A 25,376-nucleotide genomic window follows, 5' to 3' on the forward strand; every position below is an offset into this window, starting at 1 on the left:
GTGCGTCTAGGGTTGCCGCTCACCGCTGCAGGTACCGACGTGCGTCTAGGGTTGCCGCCCGTCGCTGCAGGTACCGACGTGCGTCTAGGGTTGCCGCCCGTCGCTGCAGGTACCGACGTGCGCCCACATGGTCGCGGCGTGTCTCTGCGTGTCGCGACTGGCTTGCGCGGCGTGGCTGGGCGTGGCGCGATGCGCGGTGCGCGGTGCCTGACCTAGGGTAGCCCGGCGCCACCGCGCCACGTGGGTGCGCCAGTTGCGCTGTGCGGGGTGGCGATTGGCGGCGATTGGCGGGGACATCCACGCGCCGACGCCGGTAGAGACCGCCGGCCGCCACGCCCTCCCCGCCGTCCCCGCGGTACCGGCGATACCGATCCGAGTCAGGCACTAAACTCGCGCCGTGAGTCAGAGCTAGACCAGTTTGATATTCCGAACCGTGTCGCACTGTCTCTCTCCCACCTCGCGGGGAAGACCATGGCCGGTGCGAGAGAGACAGACAGCGCGACGAGACCTGTTAGGAATCGAACGACGGGCAGGCGAGTGACTCCGAAGGATCGTTTCGTCGCTCGCTCTCTCTCTTTCTTTCTTTCTCTCGCATCCTTACGGGACGCCGCACAGGTGCGACAGAGACAGCGACGAAATGACCCTTCGGAGTCACTCGCCAGACTCGACAATGAGGTTGGCAGTGCCTCGGCAGTGCTGCCGTGCGGCGCGTGGCTAGATACTAGATGGCGGCGGGCTGCAAAGGGTGACGCACTGTTTCACTGTTGGAGGGAATGACCGAACGAACGGCAGGTCGTCCTTATTTTCGGCGCCCGCTTTGGGGACGCCCCCCGCGGCGGGCCCGTCCGGACGGCCCGGCCCCTCTGTACCAACGTGTCCTGTACTGTCCTGCCCCACTCGCGGCCCTCCCCCTGCCTCTCACTCTTTCCCCGTCGTGCCGGCCTGCCGGGGGGCACCGGCTTCGGCTGCCAGCCCCGTCTGCCCGGCCGCGAGCTTGGCCGCGAGAGGCAGCGAGGCGGCGAGGCAGCGCCGCGCGGCGGGGCTGGGGCGGATGAGGTGATGTGAGGTGAGCGGGGCGGGAGGGGAGGGGGAGGGGAAGGGAGGGGAGGGGGAGCCGGTCGTGCCGCGGGCCTGGCGGCCTGCCCCGCCGGTTCATTCTTGCAGTGGATTCGGAGGGGAGCGCACGCAGCCCGTCGCCGCCGAGGTGTGTCTTGGTGCCCAGCGTGACCACGACCGTGCGCTCGCCGTTCTCGTCGTCCTCGTCGTCCTCGCGGACCTTCCCCGACCAGGACGCCAGGACCGCCTTGAGCCGTCACCACCAGCCCGCCGCAGGACCACTGTAACGCGGCAACGCGGCCACGCCACTGCTAGAGACTCCGCCGGCCCGGCGTCCTTGACGAGGTCCTCGACGTGCACGCGGACGACCAGCACCCGGGGCACGACGGCGGCCGCGACGGCGACCCTCACGCACGGCGCGCACGGCTCCCCGGTCGCCGTGTTGGAGAAAATCAGCGCCACCCTCTGCAACTTACGGTGAGTCCACTTTCTCTGCGTTTGCGGGACTCGTAGTTTTCCTGGAGGGAGGCGGCGGCGTGTTCTAGAACGGTGTGCGGTGGGAGGAGCCGTCGTTGTCAGGACGAGTTGTTCATGGCGACGGGCAGCTTGGCCGCGGCCGCACAGTGGGCCAGAAGACGGGTGGCGGCAGCCAAACTTCGAGACGCGGCGGCTCCAGAGCCGCTCAATGAGACGCGAACCGAACGTGTGACCCCACCAATGGATTGCTCTCCGAACGAGCTAGGAATCCCTTCGTGGGGTCACACGTTCGGTTCGAGTCCTGTTTAGCTACTCCGGAGCTCAAAACGCTTCTAGAGTTTTGACCGCCTCCACCGGTCTTCTGGCCCACTGTGGGCCAGGGGGAAGAAACCGCGCCGCCGAGTGGCGCTCGTTCTTTCCTGCGGGTATAGTTTCTGTTCCGTCGCACCTGGCGCTGCAGCCCACTTCCGAGAGTCGCTTTCGTCGCTCTGTCTGTCTCACACCTTCGCGGGACACCGCAGGAGTGCGAGAGAGACAGAGCGAGGCTGCTGGCGCTGCACCGGTTCCAGGCCGTTGCGCTTGGCGCTCGTCGGAGTCCCGCTGGACCCCGCTGCCTTATCGCCGTGCGCGCCGTGCGGCTGTGGCACTGCATAGTGCGTCATGCAGGCCGAATCTGCATCGCGCTCCACGCGCCGGTCCAGACAGGTCCTGACATGCCGCGTCGATACCCCGTGCCCGGGGCATGTCCGCAAGGCGGGCCTCGCAAGTCCACGCGCCGGTCCAGACAGGGGACAGGTCCTGACATGCCGCGTCGATACCCCGCGCCCGGGGCATGTCCGCAAGGCGGGCCTCGCAAGTCCCTCGCGCGCGGAGTAGCGACGACGCACAGTGGGCCAGAAACCGGCGCAGGCGGCCAAAATTCCAGACGCATTTTGAGGGCCAGAAACGCTAAATGGGACTCGAAACCGAGCGTGTGACCCCACCAATGGATTCCTCGTTCGGAGAGCAATCCATTGGTGGGGTCACACGTGCGATTCGAGTCTCATTTAGCGACTCTGGAGCTCAAAACGCGTCTAGAATTTTGGCCGCCTGCGCCGGTTACTGGCCCACTGTGCGACGGTCGTTCCCTCTGTGACCAGCGGCCCAGCTGTGCTGCAGGCTGCAGGCGGGTGTTCTGAACTCTGCATTCGTCGCTCTGTCTCTCTCGCACTTATGGTTGCAGCCCCACTGTGCTTCAGACTGGGGTGCCGAGCGGTGATTTCGTCGCTCCCTCTCGCACTGGTAGGGCGTTGCGGATGGTGCGAGAAGGACAGGGCGACGAAGCGGTATTCCCTGCAGCGGCCGTACAGCTCCGCTGTGCTCCGCCATCGTCCTCGGCCAGCCCGGCCCGGCCCGGCCCGCAGGAGGCGGCAGGAGGCCCCCAAATTACCATGGCCGTGCCGCGCCGTGCCGCGCCGCTCCTTGAGCGCACCAGACTGATTCCGAGAGTCGTTTTCGTCGCTCCGTCTCTCCCACTCGTCGGGCGTCCCGTAAAGGTGCGAGAGAGACAGAGCGACGAAAGTGACTCCCAGTGCGCTGCAGTGCTGCCAGGTCCAGGTCTCCGCCGGGCTCCGTGCCGCGGTCCCGGACGCCTACGCCACTGGCCGCCGCCGCCCTGGTTGCGCCTCGCCCCTTCCCCGCGGCCCCTCTAGGCCGGGCGGGGTGGGGTGGGGCGGGCGGGGCGGGGCGGGGCAGGCGGGGTGGGGCGGGGCGGGGCGGGGCGGGGTGGGGCGGGGCGGGGGGTAATTGCCTAGTAACAGGAGAAATGTTGCGCCCGGCCTGCGGTACTGTGGTAATGCTCTGCCCCGCCGCGCCCCGCCCGCGGTGAAACCTCCCTCCTCGCCAAAGAAACGGCGGGTGCGGCTCCGTGGAAACTTTGTCGGCCACGCGGCGCTAGGCGGCGCCGTCCGAACGCCGCCAAACGCCAAAATGGAGGGAGATTGACGAGGCAAAGGCGGGACGCGGCGGCGCTGCCATGGCGCTGCCGAGGGTGAAGCGGGCACGAGGCGCGCCGAAGGCAGGCAGTGCCGCGAAGGCCGTCGAGGGCTCGCGGATGGTGAGCGCAAACATCAGAAATCGATCGTTGTGTTGTTGCGGTGGGGCCAAAGGACCGGTGGAGGCGGCCAAAACTCTAGACGCGTTTTGAGCTCCGGAGTCGCTTAACAGGACTCGAACTGAACGTGTGACCCCACCAATGGATTCCTCGTTCGGAGAGCCATCCATTGGTGGGGTCACATGCTCGGTTCGAGTCCGGAGCGCGGCGTGGCTCGCGCTGAGGAGATGATTTTGGCTCTCGGCTGCAAAAAGTGCACGCGGCTGGTGCAGCGTGGCCGCGGCGCGGCGCGCGGTCAGCACTGCTGCTTCGTTTCTGCCGATGCCGCCGGTCGCGGCCCTGCAGGCCACGCCACTGCCAACAGCTGTTCGCGCCGGATTCACCTGTCTCGGCTGCCTTTCGGCTGCTTTCAGCGTTTCTGGCCGAGCGGTTCCACCGTCCGCATTTCTCGCTCCGTCTCTCTCGCACTCACGGAGTGTGCCGTAGGGGTGCGAGAGAGACAGAGCGACACAGCGGTCTCGCGCTTCGCTCCCGCTCCGCGTCCTGGCCCCCGATATCGTCGCCCCGATCCGTTCGAACTGAACCCATTGGCGTGGGTGGGTGCCGTGCCGTGCCGGCTGCCGGGTCGAATCTGGCTGCGTGACTTTCGTGGGGGTCACTAGGATGGGCCCGGGATAGAGAAGAATGGTAGAACGGCGCACAGTGGGCCAGAAACCGGCGGAGGCGGCCAAAATTCGAGACGCGTTTTGAGCTCCAGAGTCGCTTAATGGGGTTCAAACCGAGCGTGTGACCCCACCAATGGATTGCTCTTCGATTCGATTCGAGTCTCATTTAGCGACTCTGGAGCTCAAAACGCGTCTCGAATTTTGGCCACCTGCGCCGGTTGCTGGCCCACTGTGTGGCGTGAACGGGGTTGGGGGGGGGGGGATTCTTCCCTCACGCCGAGGGTCCGGCCAGGCTCCTCGAGCGTCCTTCATGCCCCCTTCTCCGGCGTGCCGTCCAGCACCTCGACTCCGAACAGCGCGCTCGTCGCTCTGTCTCTCTCGCACTGGTGCGGGGCGGCCCGTGAGTGCGAGAGAGACAGGCCCTCTAATCCCTGGCCGTGCCGGAAGTCTCCTGGCGGTGATTCAAGTCTGCCGGCAAGACGCGACGCGACGCCCGGGCCGGGTATGCCGGCATGGCGCTTGCGTCAGAGTGCATCTCGCCGGGGAAAGGGCTCCGCGACGCTCGTCGCTCTGTCTCTCTCGCACCCTCATGGAGAGCCCCACGGGTGTGACAGAGACGGAGCGACGAAACGACTCTTCTGGATCGCTCGGCCGGCCGGCCGGCCACCGAGATCGGGGCCTTCTCCATCTGCAGAGCGATTCATACGGATCGCTTCTTCTGGGATCGCTCGGCTGCCGGCCGCTCCCCGCACAGTGGGTCAGAAACCGGCGGAGGCGGCCAAAATTCGAGACGCGTTTTGAGCTCCAGAGTCACTAAGCAGGACTCGAACCGAACGTGTGACCCCACCAATGGATTCCTCGTCCTGAGAGCAATCCATTGGTGGGGTCACACGTTCGATTCGAGTCCCATTTAGCGACTCTGGAGCTCAGAACGCGTCTCGAATTTTGGCCGCCTCCGCCGGTTTCTGGCCCACTGTGCGCCGCAGCGCAGCAGCGCAGCGACGTGTACTGTATCGACTGTATATCGGAATCCACCGCGAGCCAGATTCGACCATTCGATTTCGACATCGATCCGGCGTTCGACGTCGCCGAGCGCTCGGAGCCATGCGCGTGGCGTGGCGACGCGGCCGCGGCAACGACCCGCCGCGCCGGGAAGCAGCACTTGCTTCGACGGCTTCCTGTGATGCCGGTCCCGGCGGTCCCGGCGGTCCCGTCCGTTTCGGGTCCTTTGGCGGGGCGCTAGAAGGACGCCGTGTCTGGCCCGGCGGCTCGCGGCGGCGCGCGGCGAGGAAGAGAGAGCGAGGGAAGGGGAGAGGCGGAGAGAGAGGGAGATACCGGCGGCCGGGCGTGCATACTAGTTTCCGGACGTCAATGCCACGCGCCGGTCTGCCACATGTCGCCGCGTCGCGTGGGCTTTCCCGGCCCGGGCCGTCGCGCCGTGGTGGCGCCGGCCCAGGTTCGAATACCGCCTATTTACTCCAGTTTTTTTTTCGGCGGGTGTTCATCTTCTTCGCTGACCCCGACCATATCAGAGCCTCGCCGCGACGGTCGTCGCAAGGCGATAATTAGGCCAAGTAGTGGCTGGTCTGTCTGTCCGCTGGTCTGTCTGTCTGTCTGTCTGTCTGTCTGTCTGTCTATCTGTCTGTCTGTCTGTCTGTCTATCTGTCTGTCTGTCCGTCTGTCTGTCTATCTGTCTGCCTGTCTCTGTCCGCCTGCCTATCTGTCCGGCCGTCTGGTCGTCCAACCGTTTGTTCATCTGTCTGGCTGTCCGTCATGTCTGACCGTCTGTCTGTCAGTCTGTCTGGCTGTCCGTCCCCCCGTCTGCCTGTCTGTCTGTCTGTCTGTCTGTCTGTCTGTCCGTGCGTCCGCGTGTCGCCCGAACGGGGAGCCTCGCGGCCGTCAAGGTAACGCCCGTCCCGATGGGATGCCTCGCTGCCCGCATCGTCCGGACTGACGCAACAGCCGACGCACGTGCGTCTATCTGCAGCAACCTTCCGGCGTGGCGCGGCCTGCACATGCTTTTGGCTTCGGCGACGGCAGCCGTTCGAAGAAATGTTGAAAGACGAATAAAATTGGGCTGTTGGAGTGTCTTGCGTGCGCGCGGCGGCGGCCGGAGCCCGTAATGGTAATGGTAATGAGGCGTACGGTAGGCAGTCCCGCCGCGCGCGGCAGGGAGTTGCTTGCCTACCGCCACGGCGCTCCACGGCGGCGTGGGTAGGCAGTCCCGCCGCGCGCGGCAGGGAGTTGCTTGCCTACCGCCACGGCGCTCCGTGCCGTCGGTTGGCGGCGCTGGTCTGCCCTGCCGGGTCGGGCCTGGCACGTGTGGGCTGCCCCGGCATGGATCACGGATTGTACACATTGGGACAGGCCGCGACCTCCGCGCCGTCGCACAGTGGGCCAGAAGACCGGTGGAGGCGGCCAAAACTCTAGACGCATTTTGAGCTCCAGAGTCGCTAAACAGGACTCGAACCGAACGTGTGACCCCACCAATGGATTCCTCGTTCGGAGAGCAATCCATTGGTCGGGTCACACGTTCGGTTCGAGTCCCATTTAGCGACTCTGGAGCTCAAAACGCGTCTAGAGTTTTGGCCGCCTCCACCGGTCTTCTGGCCCACTGTGCGTCGCGCCTCGTGTCTCCAGGTGGGCCGCGGCGCCGCGGTGCTCTCTGCCGCTCCATCTCTCTGGCATTCATGCGGCGTTTGGGGTTTGAGAGAGAGAGCGCGAGACGAAGCATGGGAATCGCTGTGCCTAGGCGGCCTGGGCCGTGCCTCTGCCCTGTTGCATGACACTGGGATCGACCGACGCCCGGCCAGCCCGTTGCGAACCGCCAAAGGCACGCCAAAGGCACGCCATACACTCAAAAAAATTTCAATACAAAATTCTGTAACATGGTTACGCAGTAATTTCCACTACAAATGTTACAGAATTTTGTATCAGCACTGATACAAAATTTTGTATCACGCGTTACGGTAAACTGTTTCCCGGTTACAGAATTCTGCAATGCAAAAATCAGAAAAATTTGTCGTTTTATAAACAAAATTTGAACCTCAACGATCTTTCATTCCTACACATTCGCTCCGTCGCTCCTGTACTCCCGAACACCCGGAGAAACCGAACTGCGTTCTCCGGAACCGAACCCCGGTCCCCCGGATTGCCAGCTCGGCATGCTACCGCTTGCGCCACCGCGCCGTATGGGGAGGCACGCCTCAGACTGTCGATGACACCGAGCGGGCACGCTGCACGCCCAGGTAGTGGTGGGAAACGAGCCCTGCGGCGCGACAGTTAGAGTTCCTGGCCCGAAGCTTCTAAAGTACCACGCCCCACGTTAGGACTTTTCGCCCGATCAATTGTGATGTTAAAATTAAGCTCGGAATTTGACTTTAAATTTGCGTTATTAATTTTTGCATCACCCGATATGTAAACTTGTAACGATATGTTACGGTTTTCTGTATCAGTTACAGTTATTTGCATAAAGATCGCATTTTTACATGGAACTATATCACTGATTGTGAATATTGAAACGAAAAGTACAGAATTTTGTATCAGTTTTAGAATTTTGAAGCACTGATTCGTAAATTCGTAACATTCTTGACGTGATACAGAATTTAGGATCAAGGATACAAATTTTTGTATCCGACTGACGTGTTACAGAATTTTGTATCAAGATCGTTACAAAATCCTATATTATTTTTTAGAGTGTAGGCACGCCATAGGCACGCCGCCCGAAACGCACCGAAACGCACTGCAGCGGCACTGCCCCGAAGCTATGCGAGCTACGCTAGAGTTTTGTCTCCGCCTTCTTCTTTTTCCGCTGTCTCGCTTTTATTCCTAGTCACTGAGACGGCTTCTCCTCGTGGCGCGCCCGCGTCGCGCAGTCGGCCCGATCGGGGAATACAATCTTCGAAATGATATAGCTCTGTATCGCGGTTGAAAATCGTTGACCGGTTCATCTCCATAATCTCCATATTTATTTCATGGCGAGCATGTCGAGGCGCCAGCCTCCCCCACCCCAATTTCCCCCTCCCCTCTCCCCCTCCCTCTCCCCCTTCCTCTCTTGTCTCCCTCTTTTCTAATCCGTTCTAGATCCCGGCAGCATTCGATTGTTCCGAGCTCTGTGGTGTGTGTGTGTGCGCGCGCGTGTGTGTGAGTGAGATAGAGACCCGCTGCATTCTTCTGGTCGGGGAGGTCGTTTCGGCCGGAAGCCGCCTTGACCACACACTGTGGCGGCTCGGTACGGCGCGGCGCAGCGTGGCGCAGCATGGCGTTGATGATGTGGGGTGGGTGGCGCCAGTCGCTGGCCGAATATTTCCCCCTCCCACCCTCCGTTTTCCCCGTCCAGCGCGCTCTCCACGCCCTCCACGCCCCCACACCCTCCACGCCCTCCACAACCTCCACGCCCCCACACCCTCCACGCCCCCCACACCCTCCACAACCTCCACGCCCCCACACCCTCCACAACCTCCACGCCCCCACACCCTCCACAACCTCCACGCCCTCCACGCCCCTACACCCTCCACACCCTCCACAACCTCCACGCGCCCACACCCTCCACGCCCCCACACCCTCCACGCCCCCCCCCAATCCACGCCCTCAACCTCCACGCCCTCCGTGCTTTTTGTCCCGCCGTGCTCGTTCTATTTCCGTCGGGGGCTCCGAGGCGCTGTAATGACTGGCTTGCATGGCCAAATGGGGACCAATTACTCGTGGAACTAGATCAGATCAAACTGGCATGCACCTAAAAACATGAATCAAAAATCGATTTTCGGCTTTGCTTTCCTTGGCACGTTTTCTATTTTCTGTTTCCGTTTTCCTTTTTGAGCGTGTGAGTGCGTGAAGGGGCTGCTGCCGCCGGCCGGTCTCGCGCTCTCGAAGAGTCCATTAGCACACCATAAAAAGGGCTGGTGGCACGAGGCTGGCCTTATCTGCAAAAGTTTAAACTCGGTATCGCAATATCTAACGAACGATTGATTCCGCCACTCGAAAACGCCCCGCGCCACTTGAAGTTCAAGGTGTCCCCCCCCCCTTTTTCAAGTGCTCGCCGATAAGTAAAGCGAGTCATGCATAGTGACAGCGGCGGCGTGGGCCTAACTGCGTCGAAAGGAACGCCACTGTACCATTCGCCATTCAACCGCAGAGGAGCGCGGGTCAGAAAAAAATGTTATTTATTGTGTGGTGCCTGCTGCCGCCCTGATTAAAGGCTGTGTCGCGCGTGTTCGAGTTTGGCGGATAAGATATTGGCTTCGAGTGGCGCGGGGTGCGGGTGTGCCGAGCGGGTTGCATGACCGCCTCAAATCTCGTACGTACTCTGTTCGAGAAAACGGGTGCCTTTGAGCGTCACGTCCAAGCGTGGTTGTATGCTTGAATGAAGCTCACAGCGACTCGCAGAAAAAAAAGAACAGTCTAGCAATTTTGATACAAAGAAATTTTTAGCAGATGACGTCAAGCAGCTAGTTTTGATTTCTTTAAATGAAAACTGAGTATGAGCTGAGAGATCCCTCCATTGAATTTGAGAAAATAATTTTAAGAAATTTCCAGTGCACCAATGAAACGTTGTTTGTTTGGCGTTCTTTTTCTGAGTGTAAAGCAACGCTTCCGTTTTATTATACCAGTGAGGTCTCTTCAGGGAAAGAAGATCCAAAATCCAAAGCTGCTTGCTTCACAGCAGCAGGAGCGGCACTCCTCTGCCCCCACCGCAGGGAGAGGGGAGAGGAGGGGAGGGAGGGGGAGGGGCCGTCTGATGAGGGCGATATCCTCTCGCGTTCCTTTGTCTCATCTGGCCTGCACTCGGCTGCGCTCGGCCCTGCAGTCCCTTCGGCCCTTGGGCGCTCGGCCCTGGGGCCTTGGGGGGCCCCGCCTGGCCCCGCCTGGCCCCGCCTGGCCCCGCACAGTGGGCCAGAAGACCAGTGGAGGCGGCCAAAACTCTAGACGCGTTTCGAGCCCCAGAGTCGCTAAACAGGACTCTAACCGAGCGTGTGACCCCACCAATGGATTCCTCTTTCGGAGAGCCATCCATTGGTGGGGTCACACGTTCGGTTCGAGTCCCATTTAGCGACTCCGGAGCTCAAAACGCTTCTAGAGTTTTGGCCGCCTCCACCGGTCTTCTGGCCCACTGTGCCCCGCCTGGCCCTGACCACCACGGCACTGCAAGGCGCTGCAAGGCACCCTTTCCTCCTTCTTCTCTTTTTAATTCCCCCGCGGTGAATCACGGCCCTGGCGGCGGCGGCCGGCCGGCCGGTCGGTCGTGAGCACCGGCCGGCTCCTCTCCCCACCCACATCCTCCCCCCCTTCCCCCCGCCCCCTTCCCCTCGCCCGTCCCTTTAATCCAGCGTGCTGCCTTGAAAGGAATGCGGCTTGACGCAGTATGATACAGTGTGGGAGCGCCTGGAGCTGCCGGCTACCAATCCGATGCCGCCACCCCGCGCCGCGACGCGCCGCGCCGTGATGCGGTCATGCAACACTCTAAACCGCCGCCGCGCCGCCGAGCCGCGCCGCCACCGCAGCGCTCTATTCGTTTCGCAAAAGGGGCCCTGCGAGCGGATTCGTTCTCGTCGCTCTGTCTCTCTCGCACTCGCAAGGGACGCCCCCCGAGTGCGAGAGAGACAGAGCGACTCTCGGAATCAGACTGCTGTCAGCTCGTTTGTAATTATCAGCGGTTCATGCACGGCGTTGCGGCGCCACCGAGCGAAGACGGATTCCCCTCCCCCGGTCCGCGTTTTGCAATGCCGATTGTGAAGAAAATAATAAAACACGGAGGGAAAAAATAGGAAACGAGAGAAAACGAGGAAAGAACACTAAAGAGCAGTGAATGGTTTCGCTTGGAAATGCGTCGCGGCTGACTCGCTTTTTTTCTGCGCGCCTCTCGCCGAGCCTCTCGCCTCTCGCGGCACCGATAAGCCGAGGGGAAGTTTTTGCGTTTTGGCGGCAGAATGCGGCGGAATGCGAGGGAAAAACTCTCGTTGGAGCGACACGAAGCGTCGCGCCAGGACGCGGCAGCGACGCGCCGCGCTCTTTTTGTCGACAGTTATCTCCCGCGCTGTCCGCTGAAGCGGGCCGCTGCTCTGTCTCTCTCTCTCTCGCTCCTACTGGACGTACGGGACGCCTCAAGAGTGCGAGAGGGAGAGAGAGAGAGAGAGAGAGAGAGAGAGAGAGAGAGAGAGAGCGGCTGCGGAGGAGAATGGACACGCGGAAGTAGTGCGGCGCGTTGTCGTGGTCGTTACCTGCAGACCGATTCCGAGACTCGTTTTCGTCGCTCTGTCTCTCTCGCACTCGTGGGGCGACTCGTATGGGTGCGAGAGAGACAGAGCGACGACAACGAGTCTCGGCATCGGTCTGCCGGGTCGTCCATCGGCTTTGGCTGCGCGCGGAGCGGCGTTCGGCGGCGGGCGTTCCGGCGTATCTGCGGCCGGCATCAGCACACCCGCCCCGCCCCGCCCCGCCCCGCCCCGCCCCGCCTAGCTACGCCACCGCCGTGGGGTGGCGCGGTCGAGATCGTGACCGATTCCGACGGGGGCGCGGAAGGGCGGAGAGGCGATGCACGCTCGGACGGACGGACGGACGGAGCCTATCGCGTCCTGGGAACGTGCAGACGGACAGACGCACAGTGGGCCAGAAGACCGGTGGAGGCGGCCAAAACTCTAGACGCGTTTTGAGCTCCAGTGTCGCTAAATGGGACTCGAACCGAACGTGTGACCCCACCAATGGATTGCTCTTCGAACGAAGAATCGATTGGTGGGGTCACACGTTCGGTTCGAGACGTATTTAGCGACTCTGGAGCTCAAAACGCGTCTAGAGTTTTGGCCGTCTCCACCGGTCTTCTGGCCCACTGTGAGACGGACGGACGGACAAAATCGGGTACAAAGGCCCGAGGAAAATATTCGAAAAGACTTCCCCGTCGTCGTCCCTCGTTTATTTCGGTACAGATTTTGAAACGATGGCGATTGTTGCGTCAGTTTTGCGCTCATGCAAAATGAAAATTCACTGAGGTCCACTTTGCTTTACTTACCCTTGACGAAAGCCAGAGGGTTTGTGGCAAAGGGCCGGGTAGGAGACCAGCGTTTGCTCTTTGAAAGGCAATACTGTTGGAAATCCGGACACGAGTTCTGTCGTCTGAGTCGACCGCCACGGTTAGGCTTAATCGCGAGTCAAGTCGCGACTGCGTGCTTTTGGTGTGGCTTCTAGACGGGGGACGGGGCCTGCCTGCTGCAAGCCTGCTGTGCGCCCGACCTTCCCTCCGCGCGTACCTGTAATACCCGTGGGGGGGGGGGAAGCAGGAAGACAGCGCTGGAGCCCCCCTCCCCCCTCCCCCTCGCCGCGGGCAGGCCCCCCAGCGCCACACATGTCTGGACTACGGAACTACTGCTGCCCGCTTGGCTGGCCGGGCCGGCTAGCTGGGTCGCCCTGGAGTGCGTTCGGCCCGCGGCGCACAGTGGGCCAGAAGACCGGTGGAGGCGGCCAAAACTCTGGACGCGTTTTGAGCTCCAGAGTCGCTGAATGGGACTCGAACCGAACGTGTGACCCCACCAACGGTTTCCTCGTTCTGAGAGCAATCCATTGGTGGGGTCACACGTTCGGTTCGAGGCCCAGTTAGCGACTCTGCGGAGCTCAAAACGCGTCTAGAGTTTTGGCCGCCTCCGCCGGTCTTCTGGGCTACTGTGTGGCGTGAGAACTTGCCAAAGGTGTGTCGGTCCCCTCCGAAAACCGCCTCCGGAGCCGCCGCCGCCCTGGGACGTTGACGCGGGGCGTCGTCGGCGTCCTCGGCGTCCTCTGCGTCGTCCACGCGGCACGCGGCACGCGGCACGTGTAGGGACGCACGTGGCGCCCTGTCCCTTTCGGAGGATGGGTCGAATCCATTACCGCCCTGCCGGCCCGGCCACGTGCTAGACGTCCCGTCCGTCCGAGCGTCGCGGCGTTTCGCCTGTTTCTGTTTTCACCGGAGTGGGCAACGCGGCTCGGCCGACCAGCACACTGATTCCGAGAGTCGTTTTCGTCGTTTTGTCTCTCTCGCACTCATGGGGCGTTCCTATACGGGTGCGAGTGAGACAGAACGACTCTGCGTCTACTGCCCCAAGGCGCACAGTGGGCCAGAAACCGGCGGAGGCGGCCAAAATTCTAGACGCGTTTTGAGCTCCTGAGTCGCTAAAGTGGACTCGAACCGACCGTGTGACCCCACCAATGGATTCCTCGTCCGGAGAGCAATCCATTGGTGGGGTCACACGGTCGGTTCTAGTCCCATTTAGCGACTCTGGAGCTCAAAATGCGTCTAGAATTTTGGCCGCCTCCGCCGGTTTCTGGCCCACTGTGAGGCGGCGGGGCCGGGCGTGGCGCCCTTTCCTAACGGGCTGCCGGTCATTGTCTCCACCGCATCGCTTTGCATCCCATCCGCGCTTCGTCGCTCTGTCTCTCTCGCACCCCTGCGGCCTTGCGGCACTCCCCGCGAGTGCGAGAGAGACAGAGCGACGAGTGGTCCTGCAGCCGGTCGTTGATCCGCATCTCGGAATCTATCGATGAACGCTGAATAAAAGATGCGTCGACATAAAACGCGAGAGGGATTTGTCAAACGCGACACCGGCGGGCGCGGCGATTCCAAACACCGCTCTGTCTCTCTCGCACTCGCGTGGCGTTGCGTGAGGGCGCGAGAGAGACAGAGCGACGAGGCGTTTGGGATCAGTCTGCTGTCGACGCCGCCGTGTCTGCGTCGCTTTTACCCTTTTACTAGTGGCGTGGCCGCGTGCGTCAGGCCGGCGGGGCGCCGCCATCACTTGAACCACGAAACGGGCAAACCGACGGCCTTGGGGGCCTTGGCGGGCAAGCAGCCTCATTCCGAGGGGCGTTTTCGTCGCTCTGTCTCTCTCGCACTCGTGCGGGGTGCCGTGGAGGTGCGAGAGAGACAGAGCGACGTAAAGGACTCCGCTGCGGTGGGACGCCCCGCGCCCAGCTGCTGCAGGCGCGCCAGAGGTAAATCGTCTCTGTGCGCACCGCCGCCGGCTTTCTGCTGAACGATTTCCGAGAGTCGTTTTCGTCGCTGCCTCTCTCGCACGGGTCGCGCCACGATGGTGAGAGAGACAGAGCGACGAAAACGACTCTCTGAATCAGTCTGCAGGCGCCTTACGGGCTTTAACGGCCCGCTGAGGCAATCTCTAATCCCGGCAACGTGCATCGTTTGGGCAGCCAGGGGCAGCCAGGGCGTAAAGTGTACCTCCACTGCGAGCGTGGCGCCGGGTATCCCTCAGCCTCGCCACGCTGCGCGCAGAGCGACTCCGAACATCGCGCTCTGTCTCTCTCGCACTCGCGCGGCGCTCCGTTTTGGTGTGAGAGTGAGAGAGAGGCGCAACGCTGCGCGGAACCAGTCCGCTGGCCCGAGCCGTGCTGTCTGGCACACTGGCTCGGGCTCGAGGATGCTGTGCAGAGGTTACAGAGGACATAAGTACCCTGCGGACGTGCGGCAGCGTGCGCCAGCAAACCGATGCCGCGGGAATGGTCTCTTTCTCTCTTTCGCACTCGTGGGACTCATGGCCCCGTGTAGGTGCGAGAGAGACAGCGACTCTGCAGCAGCGCCAGCGAGGTACAGTGACGCAAACCGCGCCCCGACCCAGCCCCTCCCCCGCGGCTCTAACGCGGCTCTGCGTCTGGTCTCGCTCACGGTGCGCCCTGCGGCCCTGCACAGCGGCCGTTCCGAACAGTGCCCTCGTCGCTCTGTCTCTCTCGCACTCACGCGGCGTCCCGTAGGGCTGCGAGAGAGACAGGGCGACCAGTTCGCTCTGCTCTGGGCAGCGCAGCCCGCGGCACCACTTGCATGACAGCAGCGGAAGTGGCCGAGGGTAGGGCAGGGCGTGGCAGGGCGTGGCGTGGCGGCGCAGGTTGCCTCCCGAAATACACAGCCCTAGCCTCCGAGCCCGCCACGCCAAGCGAGGCAAGTGACCCAGAGGCCAGAGGGGGTGATGTAGGGCTCGACACCCCCGCGCAACAAGTCGCCCAGCCGGCACAGTGCACTTTGCCAGAAGACCGGCGCGGGCGGCCAAAACTGTAGACGCGTGTTCAGCTCCAGAGCCGCTGTACAGGACTCGAACCGAGCGTGTGACCCCACCAATGGATTCCTCGTTCGGAGATCAAACTGTTGGTGGGGTCAAACGTTCGGTTCGAGTCCCATTTAGCGACCCTGGAGCTCAAAACGCGTCCGGGATTCGGACCGCCTCCGCCGGTATTCTGGCCCCCTGTGCGGCGGCCTGCGGCTGCAACGCGTTGCCAATCAAAACTTGGCGCGGCTAGCGAGGTCCTGTGCTCGTGCGTGCACTTCTTCGCTCTTTCCGAGAGCTGCTGCACTGGGTGCTTCTTGGACGCCCCCCCCCCTTTCCGGCGGGCGCTTCGCACCTGTCGCAGTCGCATCAGCATATCTCATATCAGAGAGAGCGCCGACCTGGCCGGCCAGCTGCCTGGCAGCGAACCGCAGCGAACGGCTCCAAATCGCTCTGTCTCTCTCGCACTCCCCGGCGGTGTTCCGTGTGGGTGCGAGAGAGACAGAGCGAGAACGCTGTGCGGAATCAATCTGCAGGTCGCTGTCCGCGCGCGCGCGCAACGCAGCCAGCCCCTCCCTCCCCTCCCCCTTTTCCCTTCCCACGCCCGGACCCGTGCAGACGAATTTGAATGCGTTATGCCCTCGGTTATGCCGCTACGTTGCGCGGGTGGCTGCGTCGGCAACCAGGCCCAGGCCTCTTCCCGCTCAATTTCTCGGAGGCCGCGAGACCCTTTCCTGAGTTTGTGGATCCTTTTCATGCGGCTTGGCCTCAGGCCTGGAGCGGAAGGACACGTGCGGTTTCACCTGGACCGCACAGTGGGCCAGAGGACCGGCGCAGGCGGCCAAAAGACGCGTTTTGAGCTCAGGAGTCGAACCAAGCGTGTGACCCGGTGTGACCCCTCGTTCAGAGGGTAATCCATTGGTGGGGTCACACGTTCGGTTCGAGTCCCATTTAGCGACTCTGGTGCTCCAAACGCGTCCAGGATTTTGACCGCCCTCGCCGGTCTTCTGGCTCAGTGGGCCGTCGCCGGCGCGGTTACGCGGATGGGGTTCGGTGACACCGGTACACTGCGTACTACGTCGGCCCGGCGCTCTGGACTGCACACTGTACGATCCACGTAACCGCGGGTCCAAGCGTCCGTCGTCTGCAGCAGTCGGCGGCGGGGAGAAAATAAATGGTAGGAATTTTTTGTGGACGGCCGTTTGGACATATCGTGACCCGTGTCGACAAGGGCACGTCTGTGAGGAGCCGGGCACAGTGGGCCAGAAGACCGGCGGAGGCGGCCAAAACTCTTGACGCGTTTTGAGCTCCAGAGTCGCTAAATGGGACTCGAACCGAACGTGTGACCCCACCAATGGATTGCTCTCCGAACGAGGAATCCATTGGTGGGGTCACACGTTCGGTTCGAGGCCTGTTTAGCGACTCAGCAGCTCAAAACGCGTCAAGAGTTTTGGCCGCCTCCACCGGTCTTCTGGCCCACTGTGCGGGCAGAGCCGGGGCGGCCGCGACGGGCAGGGTGGCTTATCAAGGCGATCCGCAGAGATAGTGTGCCGCTCCGCCCCGCCCCCCGCCCACTATCGCACTAACGCCTGCCGCCTCTCCGGCGACGCCAGTGCGTCTCAGATCTCATTAGAGACGCGTGAATCAGCGCGAAATCGGAAATGGCCGGCTGTCCTTCAGCGGACCGAATCCGAGAGTCGTTTTCGTCGCTCTGCCTCTCTCGCGCCTGTACGGGACGCCCCATGAGTGCGAGAGAGACACAGTGACGAGGACGACTCTCGGAGTCGGTCCGCTGGACGGCCAGCATGGCGGCGCCCTCGGCGCCCTCGCCACCGCCGTGAGACTCTCCGCTCCACTGCAGGAACGCCTGCCTGTCGATAGTTGATAGTTCGCGTCCCGTCAGGTGGACTCGCTTTGCCCCCAAAACGTGACGGGCTTCCTGCTACGCTTCCTGCGGAAATGGGGGTGTTGGAAGCCGCCACCGCAGGGTGCGGGTTCGACTCCCGTCGCCGCGTTCGCTTTTGGTCCGCCATCAGCAGCGGTTGGGGGAAACGAAGACACAGAGGCAGATAGATAAGCGCCCCCGCGTGCCCGCCGTCACGTTTGCGGAGTAGAAAGTGTCTGGCTTGGGGCGGCGAGGGCGCACGGCCACACTCGTATGAACAAAATTTCAAGGAGCATCGTTTGAGAAGTAACTTTTTTGGCAGTGCAGGGCAAGGCCAGGCAAGGCCGCCAGGCGGCCCCCCCGTCGTCGCGGACTCATTACACAGACCCATATCGCTGCGCCCGTTTCCCAAGGCCCAAGGCCGCGAATACATTGAATGGAGTGTCATCACCAGCCGAACCCAGAACCCATAGGCCGCGCAGTGGAGGTACACTGTACACTCCACGCCAAAAGCGGCTTCCTCGCCCCACTTCCTCGTGCGGGCGGCGAGGGGGGGGGCGATGTTCAATGAGGAATTCCGCCTGAAAGAGGAAGAAAAGAAATTGCAAGATGGCCGCCGCTAGAACATCACAAACCCTCACTTGTTTTCGGATTGTTTCTGCTCTGCGCATGCGCAGAAGCCCCCGAGCAGAAAGAAATCCAGAAACAAGTGAGGGTTTGTTATGTTCTAGCGGCGGCCATCTTGCAATTTCTTTTCTTCCTCTTTCAGGCGGAATTCCTCATTCGGTGGCCCCGGAGACTGGCCCATAGCATCCATCGGCATGGCCAGGGTGCCTCGCCGCTCTGTCTCTGTTGCACCCCTACGGGACGCCCCTTAAGGGCGAGAGAGACAGAGCGACGAAGCAGCAAGCAGCGGGTAACAACGCAGCACCCCGCTACCATAAGCCGCAGGCGCAGTCAGTGAGTTAGCTTAGGCAGCACGTTCCCAACTGATTCCTCTTAGCAGCCCGTGTCATCAATTTAAAACAGCACAAACTGTTAAACGCTCTTCTCTTGGAAAACACATATGTCATTTCCAATGCTACCGACTCTTTCTGTAACTAAGATATATCTGTTTTCTATCCCCTCATCTAAAACACACAATTCAATTTGATTTCCCTTTCGCTCACGGCTCAAACAATCTCCACTATGTCAATAATTCTGTTGTTTCTAACGCATTTTGTTGTGTTTTTTTACAACATCCATTTCAGCGTGAACTGTCCAACTGCACCTTTTAAACGTCTTTTTGCTCGAATCCATTCCTTTTTTCCCTTTCGTCGTCGGCTTTTTATCTGCCTTTCCCCCCTTTTTTTCCTCGGGTTTCGTTTGCCAATGGTTCTCTATGACAGAGTCTCAGAGCCTCATCCTACCTGCGTGGTCGCCATGCCCATATGCCGTTCTCTCACTGTGCTAAACTCGATTCTTCAGCTCCTTTCCGCGCACTTCCTCATCCCTCACTCCCCCTCTCCTCCTCCGTCCTCCTCCCTCAAGCCCTCTCTCTCTCTCTCTCTCTCTCTCTCTCTGTCTCTCTCTCTCTCTCTCTCTCTCTCTCTCTCTCTCTCTTTTTCTCTCAAGCCCAGGCGATAGGGAACAGATTATTTAAACTCTGTTTCCCTTCGTCCGCCTTGTATACACACACGTGTCGGCCCTATTAGTCACACGCTGTGTGTGTGAGTGCGCCCGTCTGTTGGTGTGTGTGTACAACTGCTGCCAGTCGTGTGCAAACTTCGCACGTGTGGCCAGCCGGCCTCAAAGCTGATTCCGATCACTGCTTCGCGTCGCTCTGTCTCTCTCGCGGGCCCATGGGTGCGGGAGGGACAGAGCGTCAGCCTGCCGGCGGGGGGCAGTGCGATAGGGGCGCCTCCGCCAGACCAGCTTCGCGAAGACGTCCGTCCGCTTCAGTCATCCGCTCTGTCTCTCTCGCACGCCTGCGGCAAACTCCGCGAGAGGGAGATATACGGGGGGAGGAGTGCGGACGGCGGCATCGCTCGTCTGCCGCCAGATCACCCCGGCGCCTTCGTCCTTTGGCCTTCGACGCCCTCTGGCCTTCGACCTCTGCCTTCCGTTGTCGCAAGGCTGGCCGAGGCGGCGCGGGGCGGGGCGGGGCGGGGCGGGGCGCCATGCGCCAAAAGGAGCACACGGCGCGCGTGGCTGGGGAGCAATGCACAGTGGGCCAGAAACCGGCAGAGGCGGCCAAAATTCTAGACGCGTTTTGAGCTCCAGAGTCGCTAAATGGGACTCGAACCAACCGTGTGACCCCACCAATGGATTGCTCTCCGGACAAGGAATCCATTGGTGGGGTCACACGTTCGGTTCGAGTCCTGTTTAGCGACTCTGGAGCTCAAAACGCGTCTAGAATTTTGGCCGCCTCCGCCGGTTGCTGACCCACTGTTCAATGCTGCCTGCTTTCCAGGCGGCAGTACTGCCTGCCTTCACCCGCACCTAGAGGCCCACTACCCGCACCGAGTGAATGGGGGCGGGGCTGGCGAGGCCCCGGGCCGCCACAGCTTCCTGTGGGAAAACCGCCGCCAGAAGCAGGGCCAGAAGGTAGCCGCGTGTCGTCTGCCAAGGGACGAAGGGACCGTCGCTAACGCGGACCACGGGGCAACCGGGGAGGGTCAACCAGGTCGACGTCGATCATGAAAATGATTGCCAAACCGCTATCCGACCAGTTAATCGCACATGGTGATTTTCGACATTCTCTTTTTACGTGGCAAATTTCAACTCGAGCTAAATGTTGCGTTAAAGAAAAATCTAACATTCATTTTGCAAAAATTGTGGACTAGTTTTCGAAAGATTCCGAACCCTTCTTCGCGCCATTCGTCGGCCAGCTGGCACCGCGAGCACCGCGCTGGCATGCCGGGAGGCCGGGGCGCGCCACAGTGGGCCAGAAGACCGTGGAGGCGGCCAAAACTTTAGGCGCGTTTTGAGCTCCAGAGTCGCTAAATGGGACTCGAACGAACGGTGACCCCACAATGGATTGCTCTCCGACGAGGAATCCATTGGTGGCACCGTTCGGTTCGAGTCCTTCAGCGACTCTAGCTCAAACGCGTCCAGATTTTGCCGCCTCCACCGGTCTTCTGGCCCACTGTGGGCCGCGGCGCGCTAGGGCCCAACTGGCAGCGGGCGCACACGGCAAGCCGATTCCGTCGCCCTGTCTCTCTGGCACCCTCGCGGCCTTGCGGCACGCCCCGTGAGTGCGAGAGAGACCGAGCACGACTCTCGGAATGAGCCTGCAGGGCGGGGCGGCTCGCCAAAACGCTAATTGCAGCCGTGCGGTCATCGCCTTCATCGCCTTCGCCGCCTTCGCCGCCACCGAGCGGCTCGCGGTGCTCGCGGCGTGACAGGCCGCGGCTAGCTGTCAGCACGCCGGCACGGCACGGCCCGCCACGCCGGCTCGACACGCCGGTGCGGCACCACGCCGGCACGGCCAGCGGTGCGGGCCTGCGCCAGTTTTTACAGCGCCTCACCCCCAGTCCTATTCCCACCGGCCGAACGCCGACCTGCGCAACCGACACTCGTCCTGCGCCTCACGTCCTCGTCGCGGCGACAGCGCGCACACTCACACACTCTCAGACGCACACACTCACAGGCAGAGGCTTTTCGCCGTTTCCGTGTTGGTCTCCGACCAACAGCCCATCCTCATCGATCTGTCTCTCTCTCGCACTCGTGCGGCGCGCCGTATGGGTGCGAGAGAGACAGCGGCTCTCAAAGTCTGCAGCCCTCCGTCGTTCCGCCGCACAGTGGGCCAGAAGACCGGTGGAGGTGGCCAAAATTCCAGACGCGTTTTGAGCTCCAGAGTCGCTAAATGGTACTCGAACCGAACGTGTGACCCCACCAATGGATTGCTATCCGAACGAGGATTCCATTGGTGGGGTCACACGTTCAGTTCGAGTCCCATTTAGCAACTGTGGAGCTCAAAACGCGTCTAGAGTTTCGGCCGCCTCCACCGGCTTCTGGCCCACTGTGCGCCGCGGCGCCACGTGCTCCAAGGCGGCGGCGTCCGCGAGGTGTGCACAGTGTGCAGACGGCGGCGGGCTGATTCCACAGTGCCTGTCTCTCTCGCACTCGCGTGTCCCTCCGTATGGGTGCGAGAGAGACAGAGCGACGTGGCGCTGTTCGGAGGCAGAGGAGGATCCCCGCAAGGACTCCGTGGAGGCTGCGCCGGGCTGCGCCAGGCTGCGGACGTGTCGACGTGACTCACGGCAGGCCGCTCGGCAGGCCGCTGGCGCGCGATGCGGCGCGAGGCGAGGCGCGACCTCCAGGTCGTGGAGTCGAGTCGCGGCGTCGCGGCCCCCACCAGGGCCGACTGACCCGCGATACGCCGACGGCGCGACGGCCCCGTGGTCACCTCTGTCTGTCTGCCCCCGAAAAACGACCAAAAGACGGCAGTTTTCCTTCCAAGTGCGGATCTGGGGGCGGGTTCGAAGCGTGACTTGTTGCCTGCCTTCCAGGCGGCTTCGCTGCCTTTTGGGGGAAGGGGGAGGGAGCTGGGCCCCCTGGATACGCGCCTTTTCCAGCAGTGTCTGCGCCCGGGGTGGTTCGGGGCGGGCGACGCGGCGGAGGCTTGCGCCAGGCTGTGCAGCAGGTTGAGGGCCGGGCCGGCCGGCCAGCCGCCACCCCGCGGTGCCGCGGCGGAGAGGCGGTGCAGCGAGCTGACTCCGAACAGCTTTCGTCGCTCTGTCTCCCTCGCACCCCTGCCCGGAGCCGCCGCCAGAGTGCGACAGGGACAGAGCGACGAAAGCACTGTTCGGGATGGGACGGCAGGGCGTGGCGCGGATACGCGTTATCTAATCTCGCGGCCCCTCCCGCTCCTCTGTCTCTCTGTCTCTCTCCCTCTCTCTCCCTCGCTCCTTGCTCGAGCTGCTCGCGCCACGCTCGCGGCTCGTCTCCTCACTCGCCTCGCCGCCGCGCTCCGAGCCAGACCGCCAGCCTCGCGCCGCGCCGCGTGCGACTGTGCAGTGTGTGAGACCGTCGGTGTGCTCGAAGAGAGCGAGAGAGAGAGATAGAGAGTGCGGGAACTAGTGCAAGCAGCAACAGCAACAGGTGAGGCGGTGGGTGCATCGCGCTTAATCTGCATGCCCGGGGAAAGCGGGTCGCCGCGCCCAGAGTCCCAGAAACGTCCAAGGATCGTTCTAGAGTCCTAGAAGAGTCCCAGCATTGGGTCCTAGAAGTGTCCTGGGATTGTTCTAGGACTCTAGTCGCGCTGTGTCGCTAGAGAGTGCTAGAGTTCAGCGAGGGGTCGCTCGGCGCGGCCGGCCTGGCGCTGCTAGCGCCACCCCAGCCCGCCTTAATGCGCATTGTCCTTTAACGCATTGTGGCTCGATGCATTGTGTCTTTGATGACGATAGCGTGCATTGTCTCTGTGCTGCTCTGTCTCGCTCTGTCTCGCTCGATGGTCTGGCCTGCCATTGTGGCGAGCACCTCGGTCGGTGATACCACCGCGTGGGACGCTGCGCGGCGCGGAACTTTCTTCCCCGCGATGGACATGGACAAGGCGGTTTTACTCGTGTACAGTGTCTGGTCTAGGCCGGCTAGAACACTGGTTGAAACCAAGGCGTAACGTAAGCGCGATGTAGACGTGACTGTCCAGGGGAAGTGCGACATTTTGCTGCATTGCCAAACAAGACTTGAACCGAACATGTGACCCCACCAATGGATTCCTGGTTCGGAGAGCAATCCATTGGTGGGGTCACACGTTCGGTTCGAGTCCCATTCAGCGACTCTGGAGCTCTGCACGCGTCGGGGACTTTGACCGCCTGCACCGGACCCCGTCTAATGCCCCCCTCCGCCTCGTGTTACAGGTGCAGCATGACGTCCCCGCTGAAGCGCCTCTGGTCCATCGGTCACCAGGAGAGCCGCCTGACGCAGTGGGTGCGCGCCAAGCGGCGCGCCCAGGAGCGGCGGCAGCAGCCGCAGGCACACCGCCGCTTCTCGGACGACCAGCACGCGTGCCGCGGCTGCCACGCCAACTACTTCAGGGAGACGGCCCAGCGGCGCGCGGACTGGATGACGTGCTCGGGCTGCGGCGGCTGGTACCACGTCCGCTGCGCCAACGTGAACGCCGTCAACGCCGTCAACGCCTCGGCCGCCGTCCGCGAGAGAGCACCGCTCGCGCTGTGCGGCCAGTGCGCCTCCTAGCCGTGGCACAGTGTGCCGGGCACACCAGGCGTTGCACCGCCACGGACTTGTACTTTAATTGTTTCGCATTGCCGCCGTCGCCGTGCTCCGCGGTCGCCATGGCGACCCCGCCCATCCCGGCCCGCGCGGCGGCGAGCGGCTGGCTGTGATTTCGTGTGCCATGTGTGCGTGTGTGAGTGAGTGTGTGTGTGTGTGTGTGTGCCGCAACGAAGCCATCACGATCTGAATTTCTAGTGGCGCGGCGTGCGTTGCAGCGCCGTGACTCCACCCCGTCGAGGAGTCCCTCTCGGCGGGGGTCATGAAGCTCGACGCGCCTCCAGCGGACCGATGACGTGCTCCGTCTCTCTCGCACCTGTACGGCACGCCGGGGCGGCCGGGGCACGCCCCGTGAGTGCGAGAGAGACGGAGAGTGCTCGGCATCGCTCCGCTGGACGCGCCGTCGTCCATTAGCGCGAGGGGGAGAGTGAGATGAAAGGTGTTGCGATCTAGATAGGTTCCTCTAATGCGTGTTCGGCCAATCTGTCTCGTGGGCCAGCGCCATGCGACGCGACGCGTCGGCCTGCTGGTCGCACCACTGTGGTTCCATTTAGTTCCATTATGCTCTTGAAGTGCTGCCAAGCGGCCGAGCGGCCTAGCGGCCCTGCACTGCTAGCAGCCAGTCCGGCCAGGCGTCCACATTTCGCGGAACACGCGAGTGGAGTGTTGAATAACGCCCGCCCGCCCTGAGCAACTTTTTGTTCAAATTAATTACGTATAGAATCGACCCGAGAGATGAAGAAAGGGTGTATTTTTCTTCTTGTTAGTTTTAGGATTGTATTCACGGGACAGTTTTGCGTATGAAAGTGTTTCAATACCATTCCTGTGAGATTTACCAGTATTTTTTTTATTTTAAGTGTGTTGCTGTGATCGCTGAACTCTCATTTTTTTGATTAAGTTTCTTATTTATGTATGTGTTTGAAGTCGACTGACTCCTAAGCTAAACAAAGTGTTTGTGTTTCATATCCTCATCGAATGTTATAAAAATATAACAACATTTCACGAGAAATCCTTGTCGTGTTCTTTTTAATTTACCCCAACGGCAGTCCCTGTGCCAAGGAATGTGAAACTGACGATGAATGAAAAGGACAAGCCACACACAGGAAGGGGCGGGAGGGGAGCAGAAAAAAAAGGGGGTGGGGGCCAGGAGGCTGGGAATTGAAACTTTTCTGGCATCATGTCAGAGATCACACACCTGTGACATGTACACCATGGGAAGGGGAGAGAGGGAGGGAGAGAGAGAGAGAGAGAGAGAGAGAGAGAGAGAGAGAGAGAGAGAGAGAGAGAGAGAGAGAGACCGCACCGCATCCTGCGCGTGGCGAAGGACATGACCCAGGGCCTAGGGGCGGCTGCACAGTGGGCCAGAAACCGGCGGAGGCGGCCAAAATTCGAGACGCGTTTTGAGCTCCAGAGTCGCTAAATGGGACTCGAACCAACCGTGTGACCCCACCAATGGATTGCTCTCAGGACGAGGAATCCATTGGTGGGGTCACACGTTCGGTTCGAGTCCTGTTTAGCGACTCTGGAGCTCGAAACGCGTCTCGAATTTTGGTCGCCTCCGCCGGTTTCTGGCCCACTGTGGGCTGGGGGCGGCTCGGGGCGGGCGACCGCCACGACGAGGCCACCTTGGGCGTGCGCCGTGCGCGCGCTGGGAAGCTGGCCGCTTGCCAGTGCAGTGCCGCGCCTACCGCACGCCGTCGACACAAAGTAGTGGCACATCTTGAATCACTTTGCATTCGCTAGCCAAGCCCCGCCCCGCCCGCATAGAGGGCCAGAAGACAGGCGCCGGCGGACAAAACTCCCGACGCGGTTTTAGCTCCAGAGTCGCTGAACGAGACTCGAACCGAGCGTGTGACGCCGGCGCCGCAGCGCGCTGCAACAAGTTCCTGCGGATTTTTGTTTGCTTTTGTTCTTCAGTCGGCGAAGGGTGAAAGGGTCTGTCGGTCTGCTGGTGGCTGCTGTGGCGTCGATAC

At 61.8% G+C, this 25,376-nt stretch overlaps 1 protein-coding gene across 2 annotated transcripts; it reads left to right on the forward strand.

The window, feature by feature from the left end:
• Positions 1-1,123: 1,123 nt before the first annotated feature.
• Positions 1,124-24,412, forward strand: LOC117652850. Of its 2 annotated transcripts, none has more exons than XM_034398010.1 (2): positions 1,124-1,533; positions 23,031-24,412. In XM_034398010.1, the coding sequence occupies exon 2, from the start codon at positions 23,038-23,040 to the stop codon at positions 23,365-23,367; it is 330 nt and encodes a 109-aa protein (XP_034253901.1). In that variant the 5' UTR covers positions 1,124-1,533; positions 23,031-23,037; the 3' UTR covers positions 23,368-24,412. The 2 variants fall into 2 exon arrangements, with proteins under 2 accessions (XP_034253901.1, XP_034253900.1); XM_034398009.1 differs by lacking the exon at positions 1,124-1,533 and adding an exon at positions 22,136-22,272.
• The last annotated feature ends 964 nt before the right edge of the window (positions 24,413-25,376 follow it).

Source organism: Thrips palmi, unplaced genomic scaffold (assembly GCF_012932325.1).
Source record: "Thrips palmi isolate BJ-2018 unplaced genomic scaffold, TpBJ-2018v1 HiC_scaffold_7, whole genome shotgun sequence".
Classification (NCBI taxonomy): Eukaryota; Metazoa; Arthropoda; class Insecta; order Thysanoptera; family Thripidae; genus Thrips; species Thrips palmi.

Excerpts from the sequence above, each read along its gene's own strand:
- LOC117652850 (XM_034398010.1), top strand. The coding sequence starts at position 23,038 with ATGACGTCCCCGCTGAAGCGCCTCTGGTCCATCGGTCACCAGGAGAGC.